This window comes from Apodemus sylvaticus, chromosome 12 (assembly GCF_947179515.1).
Source record: "Apodemus sylvaticus chromosome 12, mApoSyl1.1, whole genome shotgun sequence".
NCBI classification, from domain to species: Eukaryota; Metazoa; Chordata; class Mammalia; order Rodentia; family Muridae; genus Apodemus; species Apodemus sylvaticus.
The window spans coordinates 25,797,934-25,812,451 of NC_067483.1; the positions used below are offsets into that span (position 1 = coordinate 25,797,934).

A 14,518-nucleotide genomic window follows, 5' to 3' on the forward strand; every position below is an offset into this window, starting at 1 on the left:
ACTGAGAACTCTGTCTGCCTCTGCCTGACATGCCCCACCACTGCTCAGCTATTTTTTGTTTGTTTGTTTTATGTGTATTGGTGTTTTGCTTGCACATCAGTGTGAGGGTGTCAGAACTCCTGAAACTGAGCCGGGCGTGGTGTCGCACGACTGTAATCCCAGCAATTGGGAGGTGGAGGCATACAGATTTCTGAGTTCGAGGCCAGCCTGGTCTACAGAGAGAGTGAGTTCCAGGACAGCCAGGACCGCACAAAGAAACCCTGTCTTGAAAAACCAAAAAAAAAAAAAAAAAAAAAAAAAAAAAAAAGAACTCCTGAAACTAGAGCTACAGATGGTTGTGAATTGCCGTGTGGGTACTAAGAACTGAACAGGAGTCCTTTGGAAGAGCAGTCAGTGCTCTTAACCACTGAGCCATCTCTCCAGCCCCAAGGATGCTGGTTTTTAAATCTTTGGTATGCATGCTATGATCTCTATGAACATAGAGATCAGGCATATAGTAAGGGACTGGGGGTGGGAGGAGGAGAGGATTTCCTAAGAAAGATAAATAGAACACTTTATTATAAAGATATGGGGTGGAGGACCCTGGTGTGTGGAGGACAGAAAACAGGGATAAAGGAGGGGATATGGGGAAGGACAACTAACACTAAGGCTCATTTGGAAACCTATGAAAGTAATCTAGATGGAGTCACCAAACAAGGGGAAGACAGTAACTTCCTTGGACATTTTTATCAGGTGCAACTTCCAATGGCAGGAATGGGGTACATCTAGTTAGTCATTAACTAAAGGGATACCAAGGATACCTCCAAACATCTCAGGTGGAAGTCACTAGTTGGTGTCCACAACTGAGGGTAAGATCCTATTGCTGAAGACAACAATGACATATCTCAGCAAACATGGAAAAGTCAAGCAGGTGGGTAATCAGAGCCTTAGTCCCTACTGACTACCATTCACGGACTAGAGGTACTCTGCACTCCATCAAGAGAAAGGTAACTACCTGCCCAGCTATAAACCCTGTGATTGACAACAGTGACCTTGTCTACAAGACACACCCACTGCGATAGTGGCACAGATGCTGTGGGAGTAACAACAGCGCTCTGACTGGAGTTAAGGTCCACTCCAGGACACGGGACTCATATTGACACTGCTTGGGTGGTCAGCACCTTGAATGGAACATGTGCCTAGGAGAAAGACAAAGAAATAGAGCAATAACATGAGTCCTCATGACACTTTGCCAGACCACAGAGCAGTGCCTCGCTCAGCCATCATCAGAGGAGCTTCTTGCAGGAACGTGACCAAGTACAGAGACCCACTGGACAATTCCCAGTCAGAGACCCGGAGCAGTCAACCTAAATGGATGGATGCCTTCATCAATCCCTCCGCTCAGGACTCAGGGACCTGTGCTTCTGGGAAGGCAGAAAGACTGTAAGAGGGAGGAGGTAACGGGATGAGCAGACACAGCAGGCCTGCGCACAGGTGAACTGCAGTGTACAAACGGCCTGCACAGGCCTAAGCCGGACAGGGTCTCATCCCTGAGAGGGGGTTAGCAGAGATAAGCTCCAACTCTGACCAAGAAGCTATCTGCAATGACAACTGTTTGCAGGAATATAAACCCGCATCAGGATAGGGCCCAGCAGTAGATGGCCAACACAAAATGAACTCAATGATTTTTTGTGACTTTTTGTCTCAAATTGCTTTGTTTAGGTTTTTTTTTTTTGTCTTATAGGTCTTTTGCTTATATATTTTGATTTCTGTTTTTGTGTGTCTGTGGTGAGTGTGTATGTGTGTGGGGGGCTGTGTGTCTTTGTTTCTAAAATTTGGTCTGGGTTTTTTTTTTTTTTTTTTTAAAGAGAGAAGGATTGTGGAGTTGGCTGTTGGCAAGGTGGGGAAGATCTGGAGGAGGGAAGAGGCATGCTTAGAAGATACTATATGAAAAAAAAAACTTTAATAAAAAAACGCCAAATATTCAATAACAACAACAAACCCAAACAAAACAAAAAAGGAAAATCCAAGATCAGACAGCATTGTATGGCATATTTAAAAGTGTTATTAAAAAAGAAAAATGTCAACTCAGAATCCTACATCTAAGGGAGTTACTCTTCAAGAATGAGGGAGAAATGAAGATACTCTCAGACAGAAGAAAGCTAAACAGCTCTGTCACCAGTAACTACTACACCCAACAAAAGGTAAGGGAAGTCTGTTTACTACCCAGTAGCTTGAAACTGATAAAAAAACAAAAACAAAAAACAAAGAAAACAAAACAACCCAACCGACCAACCAAACCAGAGACAGAGGGGCAGGACCAGCCCATCGGGTACAAAGATGAACAAAAGGAGAGAGAGGTGAACAAGGAGGAAATGGCCTCCAACACAAGAGTGGCACATACTCATTAAGAAGAAACAGCAGGAGAGAAGGAGGGGAAACACATTGACTCAGTTAATGTCTGAGAGTCAAGAGTTGTAGTACGTAGTAATTAAACATGATTTTGTTGCTCTATAGTTTGAATCAATTAAAGAAAAATGAGGATGTAGAATGATTAAGATATCTTCAAACAATCTAAAACTAGATATTGGCTGGCTCTCTAATGCATAGCAAAGAGTGAATTCAAGCTGTTTCTCAAATAGATATAGTCAATCTATTGATGATGTACAAAGAAGATGTAGAAGGAAAAAAAAAGAAAAAAGAAAATCAACTTAATTCAGTTTACCCAAGATTGTACCTGTTTGTGGCAGCATCCTGAACGCTGGCATTTTTATGAGTTAATAAACTATCTTCTCTTGTAGCCTAAGAAAATTAAATAATGAAAACACTGAATATTTGAAAGGATAGTCAAGTAACAAGTTTATCTTCATTCTTCTAAAAATAAAAAAAAAATCAACTTGTTTCAATTCAAATAAGAGGTTAATTATATCTTACCAATATCACATCTAGTACAGTCTTAACCAACAGCCAGCTCAATAATGCAAAAAATAAGTTCAGAATATGCATGGTACATCTTATTACATAGCTATTAATTATTTAAGACACTACAGAGTACTACCCAATACAGACAAAATTCACAAAGATTCAATGCCAGCATTTTTCAAATTTACATGAAAAAAAAAAATGGTTAGCTGTATCACTGGATCCTGTTTCTCCTTAAATGAAATGAATAGTTAAGAAGGAAATCCAAATGTTTCTCTAAAGAGCTCAGTTCTATCTGACATTTCTGAGGTAATGTGTAAGACCGTAAATGCACTCATTTCAGCTGTCTGATGAATTCTGAAAAACATTCACAGGTACATGACAAACAACATTTTCACTACTCCTCTGACTGAAAACATTCATATAATTTCATATAAGCTACAACCATGTAATGCCTTCTTTAGTCTCTATTTCTTTAGGGCATCATGATTTTTAGATACTGCCCTGTTGGTAAATGTGTTAGGTAATGGGTATCAAGTACCACAGCACAAGCATGGGGTTGGAGGGAACTTGTAGGAATCGTTCTCTGCCTCCACTAAGGGCTTGGAGACTGAACCACGTTGTCAGTCCTGCCAGCATACACCTTTATTCACTGAACCAAATAGGGAGGGTGCAGACCACTGAGGGTGGTATCATTCCTGGGCCAGTGGCTCTGGGTGTCAGAGACAAAGCTGTGCATGCTAAGAGGAGCCGGCTGGGAGGCAGCACTCCTCATGCCTGGTTCAGTTCCTACCGTCATGATGTTTCTCAATGATGGACTGTGGCTTGTAAGTATATGATAAACTTTTCTCCCCAAACTGCTTTTGGTTATGGTGTTCTATCACAAAAGAAGTCCGAGGCAGGTTGTACCAGGTTCATGGGCAGTTACTAAAATAGACCTGGCCATAATTTGTGGGCAGATTATGGAAGGACTTTGGAACTTTGGGCTAAAAAAACTGTTGCAAGCTCACAGCTTAATGAGCTGTTGTAGGAACTTAGAAGACACAGCAGAGAACGTGCAGAGGATGGAGGGCTCCTTTATAAACTCTGAGAGGGAAGCAAAGACTCTAGGAGCTGCTGTACTACGACTCTGTGGCTCTGGTCAGCTGGCGCTGAAGAATCGACTGATCACTGAGGTGAGATCTGGGAAGTGTTTCCTTAGGCTTATCGTACAGAAGCTGTGGTCCAGATGGGTCAAGGCCAGATCTATGCTAGCAGCCATACTTGGTAATTTGTAAGAGTCCGTCAGTGTGGAGTGGTTTTGAAGGTCAGGAAGAGCAGCTGAGACTGCACTGTGTGTTGTTGGGGTTAGAGTTCCTGAACAGAGGTGAAGGAGAGACCATAGTAAAGTGCAGCCTTAGTTACAGCGGAGACGCCAGAATTGTGGACATGCCAGTACTCTGGACTAACCATCAAGCACGGCAGTAGGGTATGTGTTGAGCTTTCTCGCTGAGGAGGCAGGCTGCGTGCTCTGTACAGGGCAGAGCCTGAGGAGTGAGGCTACCTTGGAGCTTTGGAATCCAGAAAATTGGAAGCAGGTCCCAGATGTGAATCACTGAACTGTTTACATTGTTGAATTTTGGTTTTGTTTTGATTGTAAGTGTGCCCTGATTCATTCATTCTTTCTTTCTTTCTTTCTTTCTTTCTTTCTTTCTTTCTTTCTTTCTTTCTTTCTTTCTTTCTTTCTTTCTTTCTTTCTTTCTTTCTTTCTTTCTTTCTTTCTTTCTTTCTTTCTTTCCTCCCCCCCCCAACCCCCCCACAGGGTTCCTCTGTGCAGCCTTGGCTGTCCTGAAACTCACTCTGTAGACCAGCCTGACCTCGAACTCAGAAATCTGCCTGCCTCTGCCTCCCAAGTTCTGGGATTAAAGGCATGCGCCACCACTGCCCGGCTCTGATTCTTTCTTTTTGAAGTTATGAAAGTATGCAACATTCCAGGCTAAATTATACCTATTTAATTCCTCTGCACTGGGAGCTCACATCTCCACAAGACAGGGTTTCTTTGTAGCCTTGGCTGTCCTAGAACTTGCTTTGGAGATTGAGCTAACCTCGAACTCACAAGAGACTCACCTGTCTCTCTCTGCCTCTGGAGTGCTGAGATTGAAGATTCTCACTCCTTCATTTACTGAGAATTCACCACCATCCAACATTTACTGAGAACTTTTAATATGACCAAGTACTGGAGCTTTTGAAATGCCTTTCTACATGTAATGAGATAATCTGGCTTCTCTGCAGGTATGAGGGAGGCAAGGCCTCACTCTGTAACCCTCTTTAAAATCAGAGAAATTCACTGGCCTGTCTCTAAAGTGCTGGGATTAAAGGGATGTGCCACCACTCCAGGCCACTTTATATATGTAAACTACATAGGGTTTGAACGATAGATTAAATTTTCCCGACGCACACCTTTGTGTGATCATGAAGTATGATCATATGTGTATGTATATATACACACACACTCATCATCACAACTTGATTACTCTTTCAAAGAACTTTCCTATCTCTGTTTGAGAGGAGTACTGGCTTGTCATCTTTTTCCTGCAATTCGTTTTCCCTGGTTTGGGTACAGGGATGACAGTAATTAAATGATTTAGGAAATTTTCCTTGTCCAATTTTCTGAAAGAGTTTGTATAGAATTGGTATTGCTTCTTTTTAAAATATTGTTTAGAGCCAGACAGAGTTTTATGAGTTCAAGGCCAGCCTGATTTACACAGTGAGTTCCAGGACAGTCAGGGCTATACAACAGAGAAAGAGACCCTGCTTCAAAATAAATAAATACATAAATGTGAAAATGAAATAAAAATTGGGGTAGATATTTATAATGGAGGCATTTGCTCCTATTATTTTCTTTATGAGGAGGCCTGTCGGTATAAAATAAAATCCTTGTAATTTAAAGGTATTGAAATTATCTCTTGAGTTATTGAATCAAAACAGATCTGACAGGACAACTGAAGTCTAAGGTCATGTGGTTTTTGTCTATCCAGGCTGCTGGAGGATACCGCGAGTCAGAAGGCATGCCAACAGTAAACACTCAGGTCACACTGTGCCAGAGGCTGCAAGTGGGAAGTCAGGACCCTGGCACTCGGAGGGGACAAGCCAGTTCTTTGAACCTTTCTAAGAGCATTAAAAAAAAAAATTCATATTATATGTTAATGTTACATCAGCTGTTGCAGTGACTGCCACTATCAGGGTCATTTTTGTTTGAGACATAGTCTCACTATGTAACCTTGGCTGGCCTGGGACTCTGGAATTAAAGGCATGTGTACCAACATGCCCAACTGGGTCACACTTTTTAACATTATGTCCCAAGCAACATTCTGTGTCCTTTGCATTTATTGCTTCATTTCATTCTTACAATGTATCTTAAGGTATGTATATGTATATGTATACATACACATATGATCATACTTTGACCACACAAAGGTGTGTGATCTTATATAAAACAGAAAACAAGGCTTGAGAAATGAACTAATTTGCCCTAAAACACACAATCTGAAGGGGACAGAACAGAAGGGAGTCGCTAAAGTCTGTGCTTCCACATCTTGCATTTACATCTGTGATAACATGCTTTGTTTTGTGTGGTGAGAGTTGAGCAGCGGACTGCCTCTGGGTCTCTACTGCTGGGATAAAGCACCATGACCACAACAGCCCGGGAAGGAAACTGCTTATTTCATCTCATAGATCTGCAGTTCATCACCCAGGGAAGTCAGGGCAGGAATTCTAGCCCAGAACCTAGAGGCAGGAAGTGATGTAGAGGGCACTGAGAAGTGCTGCTTACTAGTTTGCTCCACGTGGCTTCATTAGTCTTCTTACTTACACTATCATTGGGGGGCGTAACGCTCAGTGGGAGCACCGTCTCCAGTGGGCAGGTCCCACACACATCAATCATTAATCAAGAAGACGCCTCACAGCCTTGCCAGGCTCACAGGCCAGTGTGGTTGGGCATTTTCTCAACTGAGATTCCATTTTTCCAAATGACTCTAGCCATGCCAAGTTGACAGAACACTAGCCATCACAATGACTAAAGATATCAGTTCTCTTGAAAGCTTGGCAGAGTTGATAAGCTCACTCGGTGAGACAGGTTTCTGTGCTAATTTCAGTATGGAAGATAAGTCTGACAGTGAAGAGAAGCCAACTGGAGAGCAGGGCAGCCATGCCCTACAGGAGCAGGTACATGCTCTGTCCTTCACCAGGTCACAGTCAACTCTCCTGTGTATCAGCCCTGCTGCTAACTGCTTCAGAATCTCCCCAAAGTGAGGGTAGTGGATGGATAAAGAAGATCTAGGATTAGAAACTTAATATTGAAAAAAAGAACTAAAAAGAAAGCCACTGGACTTAGTGGTTGTGTAAAAGTGAAAACAACCTAGCAGGTCATTTTCAAGGCACGGGCTTTGTGTTTGTTTTAAACAACTTCTACACCAGAGCATCGTGTGCACCTTAGCCTGAGCTGAGTCTGAAGTCAGCGTGGCCAAAGGCTTCATCACCTTGCACGTCGTCTTGGAACTCTATAATTTGCACCCCTGCTCTCCTGCCGTGTCATCGTGTCCTTGTTAGGATTACTATTGCTGGGATGAAACACCATTGACCACAGCAACTCGGGATGAAAGAGTTTCTTTGGTTGCACTTCCACATTGCTGCTCATCACTGCAGGAAGTCAGAATAGGACTCTGATGTAGGAGCTGATGCAGAGGCCATGGACGAGTGCTGCTTACTCATCAAGACTTGTTCATACTACTTTCTTATAGAACACAGGACCATAAGGCCAGGGAGGTACCACCCACAATGGGCTGGGCCCTCCACTCAACAACTGCTAATCAAGAAAGTGTTTTACATACTTGCCTATACAGCCCAGTCTTTTGGAGGCATTTTCTTAGTTGAGTCCCCCTCCTCTTTGCTTACTACAGCCAGCTTGTGTTAAGCTGACATAAATTAGCCCGCATACTTTAGGACCAGTCTATTAAAGGAATCTTACCTTATGCACGGCTTCTACTTGAGCTTTCAAAATATTACTCTTGAAGTCAGGAGGAACCCTTACTGCAGTCAATCCTGGGCTCTCGATGGCATTATTAAGACATTTCTCAGCCAACTTTACCACTTCTTCCTGAATGTTAAAAGATATCATTACTCTCAGTAGGCCACAGTTTTGTGGAAACAGAAATGCTCAAAGTTCATATTCAGACAACCAAGAAATAAAGCCTCAAGCGGCTCTCCTGGTCCAGACACGCCCGGCTCCTGTACCTACCTATGCACCTGCAGAAGAAGAGCTCCAGAGCCAGCGCGACTGCCCTGAGGGTCTGACCTGAAACCTCCCTGGGACCATGTCAGGGAGTGTCATGTATTCTCTGCGAGTATTTTAATTCAAGCATTTTCAGGAGCTCAGTTGTTTAAACCTGGGCCTTATGTCCTGACCAGACTTCATGGTTCTAACTCCGGAGTTGTCACCAGTGAAGAAGGTGACTTTTTGTAACAAATTATATGCTAACAATTAATGTGACAAATATGTAAACATTCTCAGACACACTGATGAAAATGCACAAATTTACTCAATAAACACTGTAGTTAAAAATCAGCCATTAGAAATAAATAAATAGAGGCAGACTAATACATTTGAGAGAAATATAAGCTCTCTGTATTATATTTTCAGAGATACTCTCTCTATAAGCTCAGACTGGTCTTGAGCTGATAATCTTGCCTCAGCCTCCCAAAGGCTAAGATTATAAGAATATACCAGCAAGTCTGGCTCTAAGTCTGTATTTTCAACAAACTTTCCTATGAAAGCTTCTGATATAAAAAAAAGTCTGACAATTCCTTTTTATGACTGGACCTTCCCTGTAACCACCCAGCTCCTATCAGCAGAGGTTAGTCCCAGTCGTGTGTGTGTGTGTGTGTGTGTGTGTGTGTGTGTTACTGGGGACTGAGCCTGGGATCTTGGGCACTCCACCCCTTTCTCTTTTTGGTTTTAATTTACAGACTCCAGGCTGGTGCTGACATCGTCAATAGGCTTGATCCTTCTGACTTAGCGTCCCGGGTGTCTGGGGTTATGGCCATGAACCAGCAGGCTCAGGTCACAGTAATTCTCTATGTCCTGTACAACTGTGGCTCATCCAAACATACTGACATTTCCCTGCTTTCCTGTAGACCATGTTGTAGACTTGAGAATTTCTTAATCATCTTTTGCACATCACAACAACCCTCATTGCAAAGTCTCAAAACGCAAGCTATTAAAAAACAAACAAACAAAACAAAACCCAAACCACTTAATCTATTACTCTTAAGCTAGCCCAATAACGCGTTTCACTGTGTTTATTTGGTTTGAATGTTTGCATGTACTTATCTGTACGCGCCTGTGAGAGCATGTTCAGGAGAGGGCGTGGGGCATGCTGAGACTGCAATGGCAGATGGCTGTGAGTCTCTATTTGGATGAGCCTCCACGTGGGTGCTGGGAACTCAGTTCTGTGTCAGAGCTGCCAGTAATCTTAACCACTGACTATCTTTCCAGCCTCCAGTGTGTCTTTAAAAAACATCATAAGCGGGGCGGTGGTGGCACACTCCTCTAGTCCCAGCGCTTGGGAGGCAGAGGCAGGCAGATCTCTGAGTTTGAGGCCAGCCTGGTCTACAAGGAAGAGTTTCAGGACAGCTACACAGAGAAAATCTGTCTCAAAAAAACCCCAAAAAAACAAGATACCTTAAATTTTATTATTTTTAAGAGATATCTCACTGGGTAGCCCTGGCTGGCCTAAAATTCACTATGAAACCACGCTAATCTGGAACTCACTGAGATATATTTACTTCTGACCTTATTTTTTTTCCTGTGGCTTTTTATTTTTTGTGTATGAGTGTTTCCTCTGCATGTATATATGTGTACCACATATGTGTACAGTGCCCTCAGAATTTAAGAGAGGATATCTGAAACCGGAGTTATAGATGGTTGTTTGTTATCTGGTGTGGGTTCATAGAATCACACGTGGGTCCTCTGCAAGAGCAACAAATACTCTCTTAGGCACTGAGCCATCTCTTAGCACCACACCCCGAGCCCACCACCTCTTCACAGCCCCATTAATTTCTTAATGTTGTCATGCAAACTTCTCCCTTCCCTCCTACATATGCACGTATTTCACCTTTTGAAATGGAAAGCGGGTTGATCAGAGCTCAACATAGACAGATTTCCTACCAATAATGAGATAGTATTGCTGTGCTGGTTAGTTTTTCTGTCAACCTGACACAAGCTAGGGTTATCTGAAAAGAGGGAATCTCCACTGAAAAAACACCCCCATCAGATTGGCCTGTAGACAAGCTGTGGCCAGTTTCGTGATTAATGACAGATGTGCTAGAGCCCTTGGGGAGGCAGTCACGGTCACGAGTTGCAGAAGAAGCAGACTGAGTAAGCCATGGGGAGTGAGCCCGTAAGCCACACCCCTTTCACGGCTTTTGCTTCACCTCCTGCCTTGAGCCTGCTCTTCTTTCCTTTCATGACAATGGTAAAACTCTAAGATGAAATAAATCCATTCCTCTGTCAGTGGCTTTTGGTCACAGTTTTTATCACAGTAACAGAAAGCAAGTTATCACAGTGGTCTGGGAAAGGAAGTCTTTCTGGAAACAGTAGTCACACAAGTAGACACAGAAGAGATCCCAATACCTGGCTGTTGACGTTAATGTCAATGGTAGGTCGAAGAGGTGGCAGGACATTCTGCTCTGCTTCAAGCTGTTTAAGCTTCTCTGCATCAGCTTTTAATGCTGAAAAAAATAAAAAAAGAAAAGCAACACTTGTCATGAGTCTGCCTGGCTGACACTTCCATGAGGGTATACACCAAGTTCTCTTTCCTTCATTAGAGGTAATCAAGATGAACACAAAATCTCCAGTAACTCTCTAATGACTCAATTAAGAGTTAAACTTAGGGCTGAGTTTGTTGGTGTATGGCTTTAGAAACAGGTAGATCTTAATGAATTTGTGGCCATCCTGGTCTACATAGTGAGACCCTGCTTCAAAAAAAAGTTAATCCTAAAGTGAGGCACGGTTTCACAAGCTTTGATTCAGTATTTGGGAGGCAGAAGCACGTCGGTCTCTGTGAGGTCAGGGCCCACCTAGCCATGATATATATCACACACACACACACACACACACACACACACACACACACACACACACAATGTTTAAAGAACCATTTCTCACTATCAATTTTCTTCTTGGTAAGAGAAATGCCAGACTGCTCAATTCCACACTACAGCACATGCCTAGATCCAAGAGAGACAGGTACATGCTGTCTTAACCTAAGAATCAGATGATGGTTAAATTTTTTCCCCCACCCCCGTACTTGAAAAAGCTCCTTGGACAGACTAAGATACTAGCTATTTAAACAGCCATTAAAGTACCTGAAAACTGACCCTTTCAAGACCAGCCTTAGGAACCCAAAGGGGTGCAGGGGAAGGGATGGAATCAAATGTGAAATGCTCTTGTGAGTTCATCAAGAAACTGTAGTGGATTTTGATTTGGATATTTAAATGAAGCGTCTGATCCGCTCTTGTCATTTTTCAGCCAGGCCTGCTGGCTGCCCACACTGGACACTGCCTTAGGCCTCTCACGGTGGTTAGTTAGGTTCAGAGTACACCGGTGAGAGAATGAGGAGAACAGGAGGACAAACTGCCTGACAGCTTAGGGTGGGAAGATGCCTCCGCCCCTGCCCCTCCCCCTCGAGGGAACCAGTTCCTAGACTAAAAACCAGAAATGTTCTTGCTACAGATGTCAGAAATGCTTGGGAGCTCTGACCTCTAATCTAGTTTTTTAAACAATTCTGAGTTACCTCTTCAGAGAGGATAATGTTAGAAAAGGTAAAAGCTCATTAAAAGAAAACTTCTAGTAAAGAGAACAGAATCTCTGGCCTAACACTAAGTTGATCCAGGTCAATTTCATGGCCAAGGACCATCGTGAGGAAGCCGGCACACCTTAAGCCAGGATAACAAATCCCTTGTGTGTTGTGTGTTGGGAGCCTTGTCCCAGGCAGGGCTCATCAGGTGACGACACTCAACCAACGTTTCCCAGTCAACTTCAACAATAACCGACTGTTACTAGCGACAGTAGGTCAGTTGATGCTGGCTGAGTATGAGAAAAAAAGTATCCTTGGGGCAAAGGGCAAAGGGCTTGTCAGAATCAGTCTTTTCTTACGAAAATGGGTAACCGCCCAGAACCAGTATTTTACAAACCTCCTCCGCATTCTCAAACTCTCGCACACACGCCTGGTTGCCAGACTGCTGGATGCCAAACATTCCCGAGACTTGACTCCTTTGGCGCCATCCAGGAATTAGCAATCACGTCAGACTGTACGGAGTGAGCTTTCACCAAGGTGACACAGTCAGCACCAAGTGACTGTGTAAGCACCAAGTAAAACTAAGTGACTTTCCTACTCTGTGTGCTCGCTTGCTTGCTTGCCTGGTCTGGGTGGTAGAGAGCCCTTTACAAAAGCCGTGTTGCTGAGCTACTGTCACCTTGTTCGTGTGTCTCCGTGTGATGTCAGGAGTAATTTTCTCCGTATTACTTACACGAATCTTCATATTCATACTACGACCATTATAAAATACACAGTACAGAGGACAGAAAGTCTGAGAATATAAACCGGGTAGAAGAATATATGTTTTTTTTCCAACACTTTGAAGGTGGAGGCAAGCGCATCACTCTAGACTATATCGCATGTTCTAGGAGAGCCTGGCCTATATACAGAGACAAACTATATCACATGTTCTAGGAGAGCCCGGCCTATATACAGAGACAAACTATATCGCATGTTCTGGGAGAGCCTGGCCTATATACAGAGACAAACTATACAGCATGTTCTAGGAGAGCCTGGCCTATATACAGAGACAAACTATATCGCATGTTCTAAGAGAGCCCAGCCTATACAGAGACAAACTATATCACATGTTCTGGGAGAGCCTGGCCTATATACAGAGACAAACAAAGCAAATGGACTTTCATCTCTAAAAAATTTTTGTGTATATGTATGGTGTACATGTATGAATGTGTGCACATATGTATAGTACAGAGGCTACAAGTCAATGATGTCTTCTCTAATACATTTTTTTCGAGGCAGGGTCTCTCTCTGTCTCTGTCTCTCTGTCTCTCTCTCAGTTTGGAGCTCATCAGTTTACCTAGACTGTCTTGCCAATGAGCTCTGAGGATCCTCTAGTCTCTGCCCTTCCCCCTACCATGCTGGGTCATTGACAGCAGATGTCAATGTGCATGAGGTAGGGGGAGGAAGTGTAACTATGCCTTCTATATGTGTGGAGGTCAAAGGACAATTCTGTTGAGTTTTCTCCTCTACCTTTATGTGGGATCCCGAGATCAAACTCACGTCACCAGACTTGTTCAATAAGCACTTCCCTGGCTGCGCCATCTTACTAGCCCCTGATTTAATCCTTATAGGGATCCCTTCTTCATTATATCATGTTGTTTTAACCTAATACAATCCTCGGATAATTACATAGGCAATTGTTTGGTAATACAACATTATGCAATAAAGGAACAATTAAACCTCTAAAATTTATATAACAGACATAAAATAGAATGTAAATAAAATTTCTCATTCCATAGAGAAGCTGTAGAAGCTGGGTGTGGTGGCACATGCATTTCGTCCCAGCACTTGGGAGGCAGGGCAGGCAGGCAGATCTCTGTGAGTGTGAGGCCAGCCTGGCCCATAAAGCAAGTTCTAGGACAGCCAGGGCTGTTACACAGAGAAACCAACCCTATTTTGCCCCTCCCCCCCAAAGATACAGAACAGTCCTTTGTGCCAAGTAGTCACTGTATTGATGAGATCAACTGTGTCTGTGGGAGTCAATTATGATTGGCCTTGTGGACTGCTGACAAGTCCTCATCTGAGTATCCAGTCCTTTCTCCTAACCATTTGGATACAATTTTACCCTATCTGCACAAGGGCTGGGGTGAAGGTATCTGGGAGAGGGGTCAGAGTATACAGGCTGAGGAAGATCCCAACAGGGGTCCATTTACAGTGACTGTTAGGGAGCTATCAGCCATGGTGGATGCAGATCTTCCTGTGTAGCTGCCTTAGGGTAATTTGCATCTTCTCATTCACATCCAGTACGCAAACCCAATAAACTCCCCGCCCGTGAACTGGCAGCCTTATGAGGAGAGATGAGATTTGGTTAACATCTCCCCTGAGGAGGAATTCTCCTAACAGGACACATTTCTACTCTGATCCTAGAAGTGCTTTACTTTAAGGTAGTCCTGCTTCTGGCAGGATCTAGATCCTGACAGCTTTGGTATGTCATCTTGTATAATTTAAGGAAGTTAAGGAAGAGCAACCATTTCCAACAGAAGGTAGAGTCTAGGGCAAGGTTACCAAAATTAACTACCTAAAAGAAATTATGGCAGAGAAAACAGTAATATCTGACAAATAGTAATGGAAAATGCCTTTTTATTTTATTATTTTAAGTTATATATGGCAGTCTTTGTGTGTGGGTAGTTGCATGTGTGTGCAGGCTACCTCGGGAGGCCAGAGTTGGTGTGTGGCTCTGGAGCTGGAGTCATAGGCCTCTGTGAGTCTGTAACCTAATTCTAGGGTCTGGGAACCAAACT

General features: G+C 43.2%; 1 protein-coding gene across 4 annotated transcripts in view; it reads right to left on the reverse strand.

The window, feature by feature from the left end:
- The window catches only part of Epb41l5 (erythrocyte membrane protein band 4.1 like 5), a 415,759-nt gene that overhangs the window by 333,426 nt on the left and 67,815 nt on the right, over positions 1–14,518 (reverse strand). For all 4 annotated transcript variants that reach the window (XR_007980534.1, XM_052201089.1, XM_052201086.1 and 1 more), the window contains exons 18-20: positions 10,571–10,668; positions 7,907–8,035; positions 2,717–2,781 (exon numbers count right to left, since the gene is read on the reverse strand). Coding sequence is in view for 3 of the 4 variants with exons in the window: in XM_052201089.1 (XP_052057049.1) it covers positions 2,717–2,781; positions 7,907–8,035; positions 10,571–10,668 (292 nt within the window). In the remaining variant the exon portion in view is untranslated. The remainder of the gene's footprint in view (positions 1–2,716; positions 2,782–7,906; positions 8,036–10,570; positions 10,669–14,518) is intronic.